We start from the raw sequence: 19834 nt of genomic DNA on the forward strand, positions 1-19834 counted from the left end.
AGATGCACAAAAACAATATAACATTCCTTGGCTTTAATGCTGATTGCTAAGGTTCTGATTCGCTAGGCTATCCGGCAAAAACAAGGCAGATGTGTCTATATCCAGAGCTTTATTAGCTCTTGGTCACCACCACACAGTTGCACACACACACACACACACACACACACACACACACACACACACACACACACACACACACACACACACACACACACACCATATAAATAATATTTGTGGTTTATTGCGGATGCATGCATAACACTTCTAGACTGAATAAAAATAGAAACGCAACATGCAAAGTGTCGGTCCCATGTTTCATGAGCTGAAATAAAATATCCCAGAAATGTTCCATATACACAAAAAACGTTTACGGACCTGTTAGTGAGCATTTCTTCTTTACCAATATAATCCATTCACTCGACAGGTGTGGCATATCAAGAAGATGATTAAACAGCATGATCATTACACAGGTGCACTTTGTGCTGGGGACAATAAAAGGCCACTTTAAAATGTGCAGTTTTGTCACACAACACAATGCCACATGTCTCAAGTTGAGGGAGCATACAATTGGCATGCTGACTGCAGAAATGTCCATCAGAGGTGTTGCCAGAGAAATGAATGTTAATGCTAACTACCAATGTAGTTCTTGATAATTTGGCAGTACTTCCAACCGGCCTCACAACTGCATACCACATGTATGGCGTCTTGTCAACGTGTATTGCTGATGGTAACGTTGTGAACAGAGTGCCCTATGGTGGCAGTGGGGTTATGGTATGGGCAGGCATAAACTTTGGACAACGAACACAATTGCATTTTATTGATGGCAATTTGAATGCACAGAGATACTGTGATTAGATCCTGAAGCCCATTGTGAGGCCCATTTTTTTCTAAAGGTATCTGGGACCAACAGATGCATATCTGTATTCCCAGTCATATGAAATCCATAGATTAGGGCAGGAGTGGCAACTTTGGTTTTAGAAGTGGGGGGGACATAATATTTTTTTTTCCATCCAGGATAAGCACTCCAAACAGCTTACCCAACCACTTGGAGGCGTCAACATGGTCCTAAAGCATACCGTTGCCTCGTTTTGTATCACATTCCAATAATAAAACTGAGGGGACAAAAATGCAATTTCAGAATGTGGGGGGGGACATGTCCCCAGTGAAAGTTGCACCCCTGGATTAAGGCGTCATTTATTTATTTCAATTGACTGATTTCGTTATATGAACTGTAACTCAGTAAAATCTTTGATATTGTTGCATATTGCGTTTTATATTTTTGTTCAGTCTAGATTAAAACTCACTGAAAATTTGGTCGGCAGTCAATTTTGCGCCTTAATCTGCAGACAACAATAGCCACTGGGCGGATTAGATTATCCTGAGCTGCGATGACCGGTCTATGGCCCATGACGTAAACGGGAAAAACGGAGAGAGTGTAATCTGTAATCTGCGCCGTTTGGTCATGTTGTCAACAAGGTGCATCGTCCAGAAACATACAATATCTCTTTTCCATAAAACATGTTTGAGTATTTCAAACTAGATTTCCTTGGGAAGGCAGATAATGTGGTTTAATCAAAAGCAATCACTTTTGCACGTGGAAACACATATCACTACTCATTACTCCGTGTTTAATGATGTCACTTTTGTCTTGAACCGACTTCACCGTTGGCTTTGAACGGGGAAAATTGGTTTGTACCTGGGAAGCAGCCCGGTTCCAAAACGAATGCAATCATTTTTTGCTTGGGCTAGATTAAACGAATCCCCTCATTCTGACCTGGAGTGGGAGGGGTCAGAGTCCAAATATGCATTCGGACACGCTGATTGGTGGAAATCAGGAGGCTGTAAGTGACTGACAACTGAGAAGGGAAGAAATCCCCGGGACTGTGTGCACAGGCATGGCCTTTATTTACAAGTATTCTCCACATAACAAAGATACCTAATAAGTATTGAATTGATAAGACCAGAGAACCTATCATAATAATTGACTGGGAATAGATTTTATTTCAACCACCGTCTACTTCCTTGGAGTGAAAGAAGTTTTCCCCTCCTCGTCATCCATCAGGTGTTCACCGAAGCGACGCTTGAAGGTGTACCAGTGGCAAGGATGCAGAGTGGCACCAATATTAGGAGAATAAAAGCCTGCTTGCAAAACAATGTTTCCGAAAGGAATTATGACCCTGAGGATCAATGCGGAACCAACGGATGCAGTGTCGTGAAAAAGAAACCCGAAGTGAGCTTTTACCTGCTACACGAAGGCGTCGGAGTCGCACTGGTGACTGTATTTATTCTGGTGCTGTGGGGACTTGTTCATTTATCATTACAGCAGCTTGTCTTTGGAAAAACTACCGGCGAGTTCAATGCTGTCAGGGCAAGGTAAGTCTTGATATTGTTGCCGATATGTATTCTCGAATCTCAACAAGTTGCATTATATAACGTATTTCACGATATCACTTCCAGGTTACCTTTAAAGTCCCCGTAGCGCAAGCTAACCTTTCCTCTAGTTGTTTATCTCAGCGAGTCCCACCTAGCTACTAACAGTACCGGTAGTTGTTGTCCTGCAAGTTAACCCACATTCTGTGGCAAAACGTTTCGAAACGGAACTAAATAGGGAGGGACCTAGCTAAATTTGTCCAATAGAAACTCTCGTTTTCGATGGAAAACGAAACTGTTTGGACTAATGATTACACCCCAGGTGTCACTAGGTTGTTGCTAAGGTCGGTTGATAATTGGATAAGGAAATGGAAAACAATACTTCTCCATTGTTTCTTGACAGTTTGAACCTGTCAATAGTGAAAGTGATATCACCAGACAGAGAGAGACTAATGTTCCTGTACATAAGCTTAACTGAATCAAATGAAATGTATTTATAAAGCCGTTTTTACTTGAGCAGATGTCACAAATTGCTTGAGCAGATGTCACAAATTGCTTGAGCAGATGTCACAAATTGCTTATGCAGATGTAACCGATGTGAAATGGCTAGTTAGTTAGCGGTGGTGCGCGCTAATAGCGTTTCAATCAGTAACGTCACTCGCTCTGAGACTTGAAGTAGGGTTTCCACTTGCGTTGCAAGGGCCGCGGCTTTTGTTGCGCGATGGGTAACGATGCTTCGTGGGGTGTCAGTTGTTGATGTGTGCAAGGGTCCCTGGTTCGAGCCCGGGTTGGGACGAAGAGCCTCGGAACCTTACTGTTACACAGGACCTAGCCTAAACCCCAAAGAGCAAGCATGGTGGCTAGGAAAAACTCCCTAGAAAGGCAGGAACCTAGGAAGAATCCTAGTGAGGAATCAGGCTCAGAGGGGTGGCCAGTCCTCTTCTGGCTGTGCCAGGGGGAGATTATAAGAGTACATGGCCATTAAAGCAAGATCATTATGTTCCATTTTTAAAAAAGTTGACTTTTATTTAAAATTCTTATTTACAATGACGGCCTACCCCGGCCAAACCCGGATGACGCTGGGCCAATTGTGCGCTGCCCTATGGGACACCCAATCACAGCTGGATATGGTGCAGCCTGGATTTGAACCAGGTACTATAGTGACGCCTCTTGCACTGAGATGCAGTGCCTTAGACCGCTGCGCAACTCGGGAGCCCAAATGACCAGCAGGGTCAAATAATCACAGTGGTTGTAGAGAGTGCAACAGGTCCACACCTCAGGAGTAAATGTCAGTTGGGCATTCAGAGGTCGACAGCGGGTGCGGGAGGGAGGGAGAGAGGGGATCGAAAAGACTTCCTCCGGAAGTGGAGGGAGCGAGATGTGAGAATTAGAGGGAGCATACTTAAGATTACACAGGACACCAGATAAGACAGGAGAATGACATCAGATAGGATAGACTGACCCTAGCCCTCTGGCACATAGACTGTTGCAGCATAGATACTTGAAGGCTTGTATAGCATAGCACGTTATCTAACGTACTTATTTTCATTCCCATAATAAACAGTTGATTGATGTCTGCTGTTCAGTTAGTCAAAGAGCAGCTGCTTATTTAATGAAATCCTGCTTCATGACGCTATTACATAGAGCGACAAAAGAAGACACATAAACTTGATGAATGTTCACGTGACACATATAGGCTGTATATAATCAGAGGGCAACCCTGAGGCTAACATACAGGAAAGGATGTTAGACCTAGCCACAGCCAAACTCTCTATTAGTGACTCTTTAGTGGAGGAAAGGAAGTTAAGAGGTGGGAGTCTACATGCCTTATGAAGGTGTCAAATAATGTGACGCCTACTTAATCTGAGGACAAACCTGCCAGACAAAGGAAAAGGAATCTGAAGTTATTTGGATCGTACAGTTTACTTCGCCACACCCATGTAGCCCTTTTGAGACTTCCAAATCAAAGTGTATTGGTCATGTACACATATTAGCAGATGTTATAGTGGGTGAAGTGAAATGTTTATACAGCGACTGCCCAGCGCTGGGCGCGAACTCGTGACGCTCGGAGCCGAAGCGCGCTCCGGCAGTTCCGTCTCCTGAGTGGAGAAAGGAAAGGGGTAGCCTGGTTCCAGATCTGTTTGTGCTGTCTTGCCAACTCATGGTGATAAAGCATGACAAATGACCATAGGAGTTGTCAAGACAGCGCAAACAGATCTGGGATCAGGCTAGGTAGTGGGTGGAAGTGGGGGTCTACATGCCTGTACATCAACGGTCAACTTGATGTCTGTTTCAGAAGTTTGGACATCAAAGTAGACCTCAGTAGAGTACAGAACAGTGAAGTTTTTTACAGTACATTATAGTGTACTCAACTCTGGTGTGCTCTATTCTACTGTACAGTACTTTCCTTTACTGTACTGTGTTGAACTATAGTTTACTTATCTTTACTGTACTCTTCTGTACTGTGCTGAACTATACTCTACTTTTCTTTACTGATTTGTACTGTCCAAACTTGTGAAACATAAACATCTATGATTGGTTCAGATTTGTGAACAAATCATGAACGTCAATGTTTGGGCCAAATAAAGGCTGGTCCAGACGTCTGTGGACGTTGAAAGCAAGGCTTTACCATACATTTTTTTTAATGGACGTTAAAATCAAGGCCAGGGCGGACTTACCAAATTGTAAATACAGTGGTTCCTCCTTTAAAAGTTGCGAGTTTATACATCGGGACTTAAGAGGTCATGTGTGGTTCTGTACACCGCTTCATTCCTCCAGACCAGCGCAAGGGGGAGTTAGAGCACTCATTATGCTTTTGGGTCCCAATGCGCAAACTGTGTCTCTGACTGACAATGAATGGGCAATTTAAACCAAATAATAATCTGATAATTGTGCACGACTTCAACATTTAATTTCAATGAACTGAATGATGAGGATGAAGAAGGTGATTGAATTTAGAACAATAGTGTAAGAATTGCTATTCCTCTGTCCTGCACACACACACACACACACACCTGAAAAAAAATACACTTATTTTTTTGTTACTTGGTCAGAAGAAGCTGTAACTGGACTGTAGCATATTACTTACTAAAACTGTTGTTACACTAAGGTTGTTATTCTAAGATAAACGAAAATGACCTGGCCGCCATTTATGAGTCTCTAAAAGGAAAAATATTACCACGGTCTGTTTCGCCTGTCATTATTAACAACGCGATTTATTAGTAGATATTCTCACAGAGCAGATTTGCACTAACGAAAAATGCCCCTTATGAATTCGGAAGGCAAAAGTGATACTTAAATCCGAAATGGGTTTTAACGAAAAAAATGATTATTTGTGACATTGTGGTTACAGTAAAGAATGTAAACAAGATGCTGTGTTTTTATTTACAGTAGTGATGGACAGCTGGAGGCAATTTCAACAAATTACTTTGGGAGTAAATATCACTGAATGACATGTGATCGCCTGGCATGGGGACCGGTTTTGATAAATAAATCAAACCGATACAAAACAAGAGAACACACATGGTTAATGTTCTGGAATTATTATTATTTTTTATTAATAATGTAATTAAACAAGCAGAGAGCAGGTTTGGAACCCTCAATCTTCTAGCCCGAAGTCCAGCGCGCTATCGACTGTGCACGAATATATTAATTGGGGTTGTGGCCGATTGTGGCTAAAAACACTTCATACATTGGAATCTTTAATAAGTGGAAAGGGGGAAAAAGTATTTATTATTATTAACCCGACGTTATTATTATGTAAAAGCCCCTTAGATATTCTGTGTTTCGACAACTGGAGGCATTTGTTTTTCACAAGCGTACTTTAGCAGGCTGTGAATTCTGCAAACAATGTTTCTATTAGCTAAACAATAGACTATTCAACCTACTAAAGAATTGTCTAATAGCCGAGCTAGGTGTGAAATCCCCCCTCCCCAACTTGCAACAAATCATTTGTATCTACCTACATGTAATGTTCTGAAAAAAATTAAATAATAATAATAATTATATATATTGGTCATGGCTCCCGAGTGGCGCAGCGGTCTAAGGCACTGCATCTCAGTGCAAGAGGCATTACTACAGTCCCTGGTTTGAATACAGGCTATATCACATCCGACCGTGATTAGGAGTGGCATAGGGCAGCGCACAATTGGCCCAGCGTCATCCGGGGTATGTCGTCATTGTAAATAAGAATTTGTTCTTAACTGATTTGCCTAGTTAAATAAAGGTTACATTATAAAAAAACAACAACAACTGGGGGCAACCGCAGCGCAATCAACAGGTGAACAGTGGCTGGTGCTGAAAATATAGCTACACCAGTCGAGCAATTCATTTCAACAATAATCTTCATTTTAATTTACAAACAACAAGAGGGCTAAATTGGAGTCTTTCTTCGGAGCCTAGACCTACAGTGGCAAGAAAAAGTATGTGAACCCTTTGGAATTACCTGGATTTCTGCATGAATGGATCATAAAATTGTATCTGATCTTCCTCTAAGTCACAACAATAGACAAACACAGTCTGCTCAAACTAATAACACACGAACAATGATGTTTGTTTTTATTGAACAGACTGTAAACATTCACAGTGCAGGGTGGGAAAAGTATGTGAACCCTTGGATTTAATAACTGGTTGACCCTCCTTTTGCAACAATAACCTTCTGTAGTTGCGGATCAGACCTGCACAACGGTCAGGAGGAATTTTGGACAATTCCTCTTTACAAAACTGTATCAGTTCAGCAATATTCTTGGGATATCTGGTGTGAACTGCTCTTTTGAGGTCATGCCACAGCATCTCAATCGGGTTGAGGTCAGGACTCTGACTGGGCCACTCCAGAAGGCGTATTTTCTTCTGTTGAAGACATTCTGTTGTTGATTTACTTGTTTTTTGTCGTTGTGCTGTTGCATCACCCAACTTCTGTTGAGCTTCAATTGGCGGACAGATAGCCTTACATTCTCCTGCAAAATGTCTCGATAAACTTGGGAATACATTTTCCCGTTGACGATAGCAAGCTGTCCAGACCCTGAGGCAACAAAGCAGCCCCAAACCATGATGCTCCCTCCACCATACTTTACAGTGGGGATGAGGTTTTGATGTTGGTGTTCTGTGCCTTTTTTTCTCCACACATAGTGTTGTGTGTTCCTTCCAAACAACTCATCTGTCCACAGAATATTTTGCCAGTAGCGCTTTACACTACTGCTACTCTCTGTTCATCATATTTGCATAGTCACTTTAACCATACCTACATGTACATACTACCTCAATAAGCCTGACTAACCAGTGTCTGTATATAGCCTTGCTACTGTTATTTTCAAATGTCTTTTTACTGTTGTTTTATTTTTCTTTATTTACCTACACACACACATACCTCTTTTTTCTCACTATTGGTTAGAGCCTGTAAGTAAGCTATTGTATTCGGCGCACGTGACAAATAAACTTTGATTTGTTGAACATCCAGGTGCTCTTTTGCGAACCTCAGACTTGCAGCAATGTTTTTTTTGGACAGCAATAGCTTCTTCCGTTGTGTCCTCCCATGAACACCATTCTTGTTTGGTGTTTTACGTATTGTAGAATCGTCCCCAGAGATTTATGTAAGTCTTTAGCTGACATTCTAGGATTCTTCTTTATCCTCATTGAGCGTTCTGCACTATGCTCTTGCAGTCATCTTTGCAGGACGGCCACTCCTGGGGAGAGTAGCAACAGTCCACAATTTGTCTTACCATGGACTGATGAACGTCAAGGCTTTTAGAGATACTTTTGTAACCATTCCCTGTTTTATACAAGTCAACAATTCTTAATCTTAGGTCTTTTGAGATCTCTTTTCTTCAAGGCATGGTTCACATCAGGCAATGCTTCTTGTGAATAGCAAACTCAAATTGTGTGAGTTTTTATAGGGCAGGGCAGCTCTAACCAACATCTCCAATCTCATCTCATTGATTGGACTCCAGGTTAGCTGACTCCAATTAGCTTTTGGAGAAGTCATTAGCCTAGGGGTTCACATACTTTTTCCAACCTACACCGTGAATGTTTAAATGATGTATTCAATATAGACAAGAAAAATAAAATAATTTGTGTGTTATTAGTTTAACTTCTCAGGGCTACGTGGGACACTTGCGTCCCACCCACGGTTCACACTATTCAACAGCCAGTGAAAAATCAGAGCGCCAAATTCAAAACAACAAAATGTCATAATTCAAATTTATTTTACACCATTTGAAAGATAAACATCTCCTTAATCCAACCACATTGTCCGATTTCAAAAAGGCTTTACAGCGAAAGCATAAAGTTAGATTATGTTAGGACAGTACATAGACAACAAAAATTACACACAGCCATTTTCAATGCAAGGACAGGCGTCGCCAAAAGCAGAAAACCAGCTAAAATGATGCACTAACCTTTGACAATCTTCATCAGATGACACTCCTAGGACATTATGTTAGACAATACATGCATTTTTTGTTCTATCAAGTTCATATTTGCTTGTAGGCTTGGCAGAGTTACGGATGAATGTTTTCAGTTGATGCCAAACAAGTTCCATCGGCTTTAAATCAGGAGACCTACATGTAGAGATGAAAAAATATATATTTGTAGATATACCGTAGGTCTACCGTAGGTGTTGTAGGTCATTTTATTATTTAATTTAACCATTATTTTACTACATAAAGGTCTACATACTCTGTTGGCATTTTGACCCAGTTTATGCCCTCATTTGCAATGCAAACCCAGGCGGCAGTGTGTTTTGGGTCATTGTCTGCATTCGGAGAAGAAAAATACAATACTAGAAATATACATCTAATAAACATAACAAAATATTGCTATAATCCTACCTTTAAAGAAACAATGTGGTCCCAGAAACACCTCTCTGACATAGGGTCCAGCATATCTCTTGATGATTTGTTCCTCAAAGAAATCGAGCCTTGATACCTGAAAAAGGAGGCAACAGTGAATTATTGTTGAAAACATAACAGTCCGTGAGGTGTAGGCTACAATATTTGATGTACCTTTTTCTTTGTAAATAGCTGAACTTACCATCAAAAATCAAATATGGGCTTGGTCCCTGGCAAGCAATTGCCTCCCACACATGGAGTTTGAGCAGATGCTTGGGACTCGGCTTGCTTGATCTTCTTCCTTTTTTTCTGTAGCAATTTTGAGCAAATTGCTCAAGGGCCACGGTTGATTCGTATGTGAAGATGACGTCATTGAATGTCTCGCCAGCTTTGATCCATGCCTGGGCCTGCAGGACGCAAAGTTCTTTGTTTGTCAGACGAAATCATTGGGCCAAAACTACAGAACAGTACAAAACAAGCAAACACATGGTTAATGTTCAGAGAATAAAAAAAAAACTTTTCTTGCGAGCCTTTCCAAAAATCCACGCAACTTTCTTCAACTGTCTTCTGACTGTGATTAGAGCGATGTTGATATTGTGCCGTGATGCTAGCCGATTACAGATGGCCTTTGCCGATCGCTCATCGTCTTCATTCATCAGTGAGTCGACGGCTTGAATAATCTCATTGGAAATGGAATACAATGTAAAAATGTGCAGCATACAGTAAAGACCAGCAGTCGATTTATTAATGCATTCAAATTGCCATCGATAAAATTAAATTATAAGCCTGCAGCTTATGCTTGCCCATACCATAACCCCACTGCCACCATGGTGCCCTGTTCACAACGTTGACATCAGCAAGCCGTTTGCCCACACGACGCCATACATGCCATGCCGTCTGCCCGGTACAGTTGAAACTGGGATTTATTCATGAAGAGCTCACTTCTCCATGGTGCCATTGGCCATCAAGTCGGGTACGACGCCGAACTGCAATGGGGTAAAGACCCTGTTGAGGACGACGAGCACGCAGATGAGAAACCCACAGTTTAATCAGCTGTCTTGGTGGCTGGTCTCAGGCGATCCCACAGGTGAAAAAGCCGGATGTGGAGGTCCTGGCCTGGTTACACGTTTTCTGCGGTTATGAGGTCGGTTGGATGTACTACCAAATTTTCTAAAACGATATTGGAGGCAACTTATGGTAGAGAAATTAACATTAAATGATCTGGCAACTGCTCTGATGGACATTCCTGCAGTCAGCATGCCAATTCCAAGCTCCCTCAACTTGTGACATCTGTTGTGTGTTGTGACAAAACTGCAAATTTTAGAGTGGCCTTTTATTGTCCCCAGCGCAAGGTGCACCTGTTTAATCAGTCCATCCACCTGACAGGTGTGGCATATCAAGAAGTTATCTTGGCAAAGGAGAAATGCTCACTAACAGGGATGTAAACTAATTTGTGCACCAAATTTGAGAGAAATAAGCTTTTTGTGCATAGAGAAATTATCCATGATGTTTTATTTCAGCTCATGAAACATAGGACCAACACATGTTGCGTTTATTAGTTGGCAGGGGACTTCAACATTATTGTGTTTTGATATATTTCTAATACCTTTAACACATTTTTATAATGTTTTTTTGAACCCCTTTCCATTTGTTTGACAAGAAATCAAAGCCTTTGCCTAGCTTTCATTTTACACCCAAATTTGACATGCTCCTATGTACTTCACATGTTGGTGCTCATGGGTCCTTGTACATGGATATGGCCATACCTCAGCATATTTTCTGACTCCCTGTATGCCTTGTCTGGTACCAGGAAGCACCTGGAGCGCATCACCAGTGTTGGTCCCCGTCCCGTGGGCAGCCGAGAGAACGAGGTCCTAACGGTAAACTTCCTGCTGGAGCAGATAGAGCACATCAAGGCCATTAGCGCCTCAGGACCCAACTCTGTCACTGTGGACGTACAGAGACCCACAGGCTCCTACAAGATCCCGGGAGGGTTCACATCCTACTGTAAGGTCAGCAACATTGCTGTCCGTCTGGAGCCCAAGGCTGGGGCTCAGCACCTCATGCTGGCCAATTGCCACTTTGATACTGTGGCCAACAGTCCAGGTACAGTACAATACAACATATTTGTCTTTTTCGTTATGTTACTCACAACTCTACTGACAATATATATAGATAGATAGATAGATAGATAGATAGATAGATGAAGTCGTAAGTTTACATACACCTTAGCCAAATACATTTAAACTCAGTTTTTCACAATTCCTGACATTTAATCCTCGTAAAAATTCCCTGTTTTAGGTCAGTTAGGATCACCACTTTATTTTAAGAATGTGAAATGACAGAATAATAGAAGAGAGAATGATTTATTTCAGCTTTTATTTCTTTCATCACATTCCCAGTGGGTCAGAAGTTTACATACACTCAATTAGTATTTGGTAGCATTGAAATTGTTTAACTTGGGTAAAATGTTTCAGGTAGCCTTCCACAAGCTTTCCACAATAAATTGAGTGAATTTTGGCCCATTCCTCCTGACAGAGTTGGTGTAACTGAGTCAGGTTTCTAGGCCTCCTTGCTCGCACACACTTTTTCAGTTTTGCCCACACATTTTCTATAGGATTGAGGTCAGGGCTTTGTGATGGCCGCTCCAATACCTTGACTTTGTTGTCCTTAAGCTATTTTGCCACAACTTTGGAAGTATGCTTGGGTTTCATTGTCCATTTGGAAGACCCATTTGTGACCAAGCTTTATCTTCCTGACTGATGTCTTGAGATGTTGCTTCAATATATCCACATAATTTTCCTACCTCATGATGCCATTCATTTTGTGAAGTGCACCAGACCCTCCTGCAACAAAGCACCCCCACAACATGATGCTGCCACCCCCGTGCTTCACGGTTGGGATGGTGTTCTTCGGCTTGCAAGCCTCCCCAGTTTTCCTCCAAACATAATGATGGTCATTATGGCCAAACAGTTCTATTTTTGTTTCATCAGACCAGAGGACATTTCTTCAAAATGTATGATCTTTGTCCCCATGTGCAGTTGCAAACCATAGTCTGGCTTTTCTATGGCGGTTTTGGAGCAGTGGCTTCTTCCTTGCTGAGCGGCCTAAAGAGCATTTTTTTAAAGGAGTGATGGATCCTTAATGGAAGGTGTCCTTAATGTTTTGTACACTCAGTGTATATGTGGACATCTATACTGAACAAAAATATAAACGCAACATGGAAATTGTTGGTCCCATGTTTCATGAGCTGAAATAAAAGATCCCAGAGATTTTCCATATTCACAAAAGCTCATTTCTCTCACATTTTTGCACAAATTTGTTTACATCGATGTTAGTGAGCATTTCTTCTTTGCCATTGTTGTGGAAATTCTAACCAGAAAAGAAGAGACTTCAAATAACAATTCTGGAGCAGTTAAAAATTCACTCAATGGTGTAGAGTTAAGAGCCCAACCAACAAGATTTGGGTCTCAGCTTTTATAACCTTTGTCTACGTGGCAGTTTAGCAGATGTTTAAGAGTCTGGTGGGAACATAGTTAGTTACAAAACTGGCGTTATCACTTGTTTTTACGCTGTCTAGTTGCTGCTGCTCAAGCTAGCCTCTTCTCTTCATATCTCCACACAGCTGTGCCCTTGAAAGATACGAAAAGAACAGGATGGACCAAAAACGGATCACACAGACGGCCCTTTGTCTTGGGCCGCAAAAACAAGAGTGGAAGAACTCTAGCTTCTTCTTACATGACAGAAGCAAACAGTGGAAATGTACAGTTTCAAGGCTTATACAAGAAGCTGACTAAACCGCATGATCATTACACAGGTGCACCTTTGTGCTGGGGACAATAAAAGGCCACTCTAAAATGTGCAGTTTTGTCACACAACCCAATGCCACATATGTCTCAAGTTTTGAAGGAGCGTCCAATTGGCATGCTGACTGCAGGAATGTCCACCAGAGCTGTTGCCAGAGAATTGATTGTTAATTTCTCTACCATAAGCCATTTTAGAGAATATGGCAGTACTTCCCACTGGCCTCACAACCGTTACACACCAGGCCAGGACCTCCACATCTGGCTTAGATTAGGGCCTAATGAATTTATTTAAATTGACTGATTTCCTTATCTGAACTGTAACTCAGTAACAAAAATATAAAACGCAACAGGCTTTAATTTCAACGATTTTTACTGAGCACATGAACATATTCCATGAATAGAATAAAAAGCAACAATAACCTGTTGGCCCTGTGTACCAAACACACACACACACACTGGTAGGAATGTCAGCAGAGAAGTCACTATCACAGGCACACACACAAAGGAATTTAAGTTTGTTTGACATTTGGCAAAGTGAAACCACCCAGATCAAATAATACAATGTAACAAATAGTCGAACTCTGATTTGAATTATAGCTCAACTATGTGTGAAAAAGCCTTTACTCTAACACATTCACACACTTACGCTGTCTTTCTCTCTCTTACTCTCCCACACTCTCTCTGACATTCCCTCATTCTCTCTCATGTGCTCTCTACTCTTACTCTCCCACACTATCTCTGTCATGCTGTCTCTATTACTCTCTCTCTCTCCCTCTTATTCCCATCTCTCTCTCTAGCCCTCTCTTACTCTCTGTTTGATGCTGATGGTGTCTCTGAGGTTTTCAGAAGGATATGATGTGTGCTGTGTGCTGTGCTGTGCATGTTAAAATAGATAATATGTGCTGACTTGACAGCTTATATCAGATGATCTTGATGTAGGCCCTACTTGTACTTCTCATCAGCATACTAATCTGCATGTTTTTTTGTCACTGCTCCAGGCACTGACACATAGTAACCACCAACACTCTTGAGTTGAGCTCCCCATGCCTTTACACCTGTTGCCTTGCTTCAGTCAGGTGAAGATCTACTGTTGCGGCCTATGCAGTGCATTCGGAAAGTATTCAGACCCCTTGACATTTTCCACATTTTGTTACGTTACAGCCTTATTCTAAAATGGATTAAATAAATAGTTTTCCTCATCAATCTACACAAAATACCCCATGACAAAGTGAAACAGGTTTTTAGAAATTTTAGCAAATGTATTAAAAATAAAAAAACATACCTTATTTACATTCAGGCCCTTTTATATGAGTGTCAATTGAGCTCAGGTGCATCCTGTTTTTCATTGATCATCCTTGATGTTTATACAACTTGATTGGAGTCCACCTGTGGTAAATTCAATTGATTGGACATGATTTGGAAAGGCACACACCTGTCTATATAAGGTCCCACAGTTGACCATGCATGCCAGAGCAAAAAACAAGCCATGAGGTCGAAGGAGTTGTCCGTAGAGCTCTGAAACAGGATTGTGTCGAGACACCGATCTGGGGAAGAGTATCAAAACATTTCTGCAGCATCGAAGGTCCCCAAGAACACAGAAGTTTGGAACACCAAGACTCTTCCCAGAGCTGGCCGTCTGGCCAAACTGAGCAATTGGGGGAGAAGGGCCTCGTTCAGGGAGGTGACCAAGAACCTGATGGTCACTCTGACAGAGCTCCAGAGTTTCTCTGTGGAGATGGGAGAACCTTCCAGAAGTACAGCCATCTCTGCAGCACTTCACCAATCAGGCCTTTATGGTAGAGCGGCCAGACAGAGCCACTCCTCAGTAAAAGGCACATGACAGACCGCTTGGAACTCTTTGGCCTGAATGCCAAGCGTCACGTCTGGAGGAAACCTGGCACCATCCCTACGGTGAAGCATGGTGGAGGCAGCATCATGCTGTGGGGATGTTTTTCAGCTGCAGGGACTGGGAGACTATTCATGATCAAGGGAAAGATGAACGGAGCAAAGTACAGAGAGATCCTTGATGAAAACCTGCTCTAGAGCTCTCAGGACCTCCGACTGGAGCGACGGTTCACCTTCCAATAGGACAACAACTCTAAGCACACAGCCAAGACAACACAGGAGTGGCTTCGAGACAAGTCTCTGAATGTCCTTCAGTGGTACAGCCAAAGCCCGGACTTGAACCCGATCGAACATCTCTGGAGAGAACTGAAAATAGCTGTGCAGCGACGCTCCCCATCCAACCTGACAGAGTTTGAGAGGATCTGCAGAGAAGAATAGGAGAAACTCTTCAAATACAGGTGTGCCAAGCTTGTAGCGTCATACACAAGAAGACTTGAGGCTGTAATCGCTGCCAAAGGTGCATCAACAAAGTACTGAGTAAAGGGTCTGAATACTTGTGTATATGTAATATTGTATTTTTAATACATTTGCAAGAATTTTGAAAACTTATTTTGCTTTGTCATTATGGGTATTGTGTGTAGATTGAGGGAGGAAAAATAACAATTTTAATCCATTTTTAGAACGAAGCTGTAACGTAACAAAATGTAGAAAACGTCAAGGGATGCGAATGCAAAGCTGTCATCAAGGCAAAGGGTTGCTACTTTGAAGAATCTCAACTATAAAACATATTTCAATTATTTAACACTTTTTTTTTGGTTACTAAAGGATTCCATATGTGTTATTTTATAGTTTTGATGTCTTCATTATTATTCTACAATGTAGAAAATAGTAAAAATAAAGAAACTCTTGAATCAGGAGGTGTGTCAACTTTTGACTGGTAATGTACACTCAGTGGCCAGTTTTAGGTACACCACCCCGTTCACAGAAATGGTTCACTCCTATCGACAGTGAGTCACGTGGCCATGGCTTGCTATATAAAGCAGGCAGACCAGCATCAAGGCATTCAGTTACTGTTAGAATGGGCAAAATGAGTGACCTAAGCGACTTTGAACGTGGTATGAACATCGGTGTCAGGCGTGCCAGTTCCAAGAGCTGAGAAATGGCCGGCCTCCTGAGCTTTTCATGACCGTGTCTAGGGTTTACCGAAAAATGGTGCGACAAACAAAAAAACATTATCAGAGGCAGTCCTGTGGGCGAAAACCACTCATTGAGAGGTCGAAGGAGAGTGGCAAGAATTGTGCAAGCTAACAGGTGGTCCACAAACAGGAAAATAACAGTGCAGTACCACTGTTGAGGCATCTCGGAATGCACAAGTTGTTGGTCCTTTTCACAGATAGGCTATTGCAGTAGACTAACACACCAGGTTCCACTCCTATCAGCTAAAAACAAGAAGAAGCAGCTCTAGTGGGCCCACGATCACCAGTACTGGACAATTTGAGGAGTGGAAAAGCATTCCGATGAATCCCTGTTCCGATGAATCCCAGTTCCTGTTGTAGAGTCAGGATTTGGCGTAAACAGCATGAGTCCATGGCCCCATCCTGCCAGGTGTCAACAGTACTGGCTGGTGGTGTAATGGTGTGGAGTATGTTTTCCTGGCACACGTTAGGTCCCTTGATTCCAAATGAGCAATGTTTCCATGCCCCGAGGAATCTGGGCTGTCCTGGAGGCAAAGAGAGGTCCGACCCAGTGCCTAATAAACTGGCCAAACTGGGTGTATATCTCGTCAATAGCAAAACTTAACTGCAAAATAGACAGGTTGGAATGTCTGACTGAAATCCAGGCCAAATTTGCCTTTTTTGTAAATTAGCTGTTTTGAATTTGTTGATTAAAATGCGGTACATGATTTTTGTTGGGTTGCGGGACAAAGGGCCAAAGTGTGTAATTCCAAACTCCTTCTATTTTACTTGTAGTGTATTTTTAAAGTTTTTATTCGCTGGGAATAGCTTTAGAAGGCAACACGGGTGAGTGGCCAGACCGGGACTCGACCTTGCATTTCCGGGTGTGATTTGTGGTCCTGAGTCTTCAGCACCAACCGCTGAACCAGAATCTGGCACAAGATGGGCATTTTACCTACAGGGCAGGCTATGCATTGGGCGCGCAGTGCTGAATAGCTATTCTGATGAACGGTTCTAAGTGGACTTAGGCTACTGTTGCTCCCACTGTGTAGCTTGTCTGATGTTTTAGGCAGTAACAGTTAGGCATTAAGTGATCCCTGTTGCTCCCACTGTGTGATTAGGCATTCATCCCTCCAGGTAGGAATTTCAGCAGACAAACACACCTGTGATTCTACGAGACTATATATACACGCGCGCGCAAAGATATTCTGACAGCATTTTTTTTTTGTGTATGACCCCATGCCACCTGTGCGTGTGACAGGTGCAAGTGATGATGCGGTGAGCTGTGCGGTGATGTTGGAGGTGCTCCGCTCCCTGGCCAGTCTCTCCACTCCATTACGACACGGGGCGGTGTTCCTCTTCAACGGAGCAGAGGAGACCTCGCTGCAGGTGAGAGAGAAACTGGGGACAGTAGTGAACACTGGTCAGGTCAACTAAGAGGAATTTCACAATCACATTTCGATATTGTTTCAGCCAGAATCATGAATACTATTCCTCTTTTGTGCAAGGACACCTTTTTGTTCTTTGTAAAATTCTATTCAATGGCGTAATATGGAATGTGAAATAATTTATACTCTATGTTAGGCGAGTCATGGCTTCATCACTCAGCATCCCTGGGCCAAGCAGGTCCGAGCCTTCATCAACCTGGAGGCAGTGGGGGTGGGGGGCAAAGAGTTGGTGTTCCAGACAGGTTTGTGGACACATTTATATTAGGGCACACTGCAGCAAAATGTTTTGCAACTGCAAACAAAAAAGGGATTCAGGTGGTTCAGTTAAAATCAATGTTTATTGGTCGCATACAGAGTTTAGCAGATGTTATAATGGGCACAGCGAAATGCTTATGTTAGTAGCTCCTAATAATGCAGTAAAATGTCAAACAAGTACACAAATAGGGGGCTCCCGAGTGGCGCAGCGGTCTAAAGCACTGCATCGCAGTGCTGAGGCATCACTTCAGCCTCGGGTTCAGTCACAGCTGGCTGTGACCGGGAGCCCCATGGGATAGCACACGGGAGGGTTTGGTCGCCGGGATTTCCTTGTCTCATCGTTCTCTAGCAACTCCTTGTGGCGAGCCGGGCACCTGCAAGCTGACCTCAGTTGTCAGTTGGACGATGTTTCCTCTGACACATTGGTGGCTTCCGGGCTAAGCGAGCAGTGTGTCAAGAAGCAGTGCGGCTTAGCAGGGTCGTGTTTCGGAGGATGCATACCTCTTGACCTTCACCTCTCCCGAGTCCGTAGAGGAGTTGCAGCGATGAGGCAAGATCGTAACTACCAATTGGATACCATGAAATTGGGGAGAAAAAGGGGGTAAAGTAAAAAAAATAAAAATTATAAGTACATAAAAAAACTAAATCAAGAATGTCGGGACAAATTCAATTAACCCAGTTTCAGTCAGTTTTCTTCAGTTTGGTGCCTAATGTACACGAATCACGGAACTGGGCCAATTAGAAAACATTTATATAGGTGTCTGTATCTCTGAATCAGCAGCTGAACAAGCCTTCTTGCCCCTCGGGATGGAATAGAGCTGTGTTGCACTATACTGCCTGGCAAAAATGCAAATGTCCCCATAAATGTCAACTTGAGGAGAGGTGTTTTAGGAAAAACAATTCACTGGCGGCAGAAAGAAAAGTGGCCTGCTGTTGTACATTTGAATACCTTACCTTATATGCGGCTTGCTATTGTTTTTGTATCCTTTAAAGCAGGGGTCAGCAACAGGTGGCCTGCAGGGATTTTAGTTTTTGGTAAAATTACCAGGAATTAAGCTAAACATTTGTTTCATTTAAGAAATCTGTTCCCAAGTATTCCCACTAGTAAAATAAAATGTGAGATCGTGTCTCAATGTAATCAAGATATGAAATTGTTATTTTCAAATACAATCATCTATTTTTGGACTTATTTGTGATCATTTTGCAGTGTAGAAATTATTATAATTATGTCCCAGACCCCCAACCATTTGATCCGACAAAAATCGGCCCACGGCTTAATCTAGTTGCCTACCCCTGCTTTAAAGGGCGAATTCTGTATACAAGTGGTATTTTCACATCTTTTTACAAGTCTGTCTTCTCTCGTCTCACCTTCATTGATACACACAGGTCCTGAGAACCCCTGGTTGATCCAGGCCTATAACCATGCAGCCAAACATCCCTTTGCTTCTGTGGTGGGACAGGAAATCTTCCAGAGCAGGTTGATCCCATCCGACACAGACTTCCGCATCTACAGGGACTTTGGAAACATTCCAGGTCGGGTAAAGCTTCAGTATCAAGTCTTCAAGTAAAGTGATCAACTCTCTGACTTTAGATCTCCACTCTGCCATCTTGTTTTCAGTCGACTGCAGTCTGCCTTCACTTTATTTTAAGCTTTGCTGTATTGTAGTTCAACATTAATGTATGAGTTAGTGTTGAACCACCCCCCTAGGATTTCTTTCACATTTTGTGGTACAAATTGGAATTACTAATATTTTTTTCGTTTTTAAGGATTAATGAAAAGTAAGACACAAATATATTGATAAGTGTTGACCAACCCCCCCCCCGCCCCCCCCCCCCCCCCACCCCAGAGTCAATACATGTTAGAAACGCCTTTTGCAGTGGTTACAGCTATGAGTCTTCCTGGGTAAGTCTAACAGCTTTGCACACCTGCATTGTGCATTATTTGCCTTTTTTTAATATATCTTTTTTTTATTTTAAATTCTTCAAGAAGTTCTTTCAAGGTGTTGGGGATCATGGCTAGACAGCCATTTTCAAGTCTTGCCATAGATTTTCAAGCAGATTTTACTCAAAACTGTAGCTTGGTCACTCTGGGACATTCACTGTCTTCTTGG

At 42.3% G+C, this 19834-nt stretch overlaps 1 protein-coding gene across 2 annotated transcripts in view; it reads left to right on the forward strand.

The window, feature by feature from the left end:
• Positions 1-1825: 1825 nt before the first annotated feature.
• Positions 1826-19834, forward strand: part of LOC115159115 (endoplasmic reticulum metallopeptidase 1) — a 49325-nt gene continuing 31316 nt past the window's right edge. The window contains exons 1-5 of one of the 2 annotated variants that reach the window (XM_029708544.1): positions 1826-2373; positions 11005-11300; positions 17282-17409; positions 17605-17710; positions 19110-19256. In XM_029708544.1, the coding sequence (XP_029564404.1) occupies positions 2105-2373; positions 11005-11300; positions 17282-17409; positions 17605-17710; positions 19110-19256 (946 nt within the window). In that variant the 5' untranslated portion in view covers positions 1826-2104. The remainder of the gene's footprint in view (positions 2374-11004; positions 11301-17281; positions 17410-17604; positions 17711-19109; positions 19257-19834) is intronic. The other variant, XM_029708545.1, reaches the window with a different exon arrangement.

Source organism: Salmo trutta, chromosome 23, assembly GCF_901001165.1.
Source record: "Salmo trutta chromosome 23, fSalTru1.1, whole genome shotgun sequence".
Taxonomy (NCBI): domain Eukaryota; kingdom Metazoa; phylum Chordata; class Actinopteri; order Salmoniformes; family Salmonidae; genus Salmo; species Salmo trutta.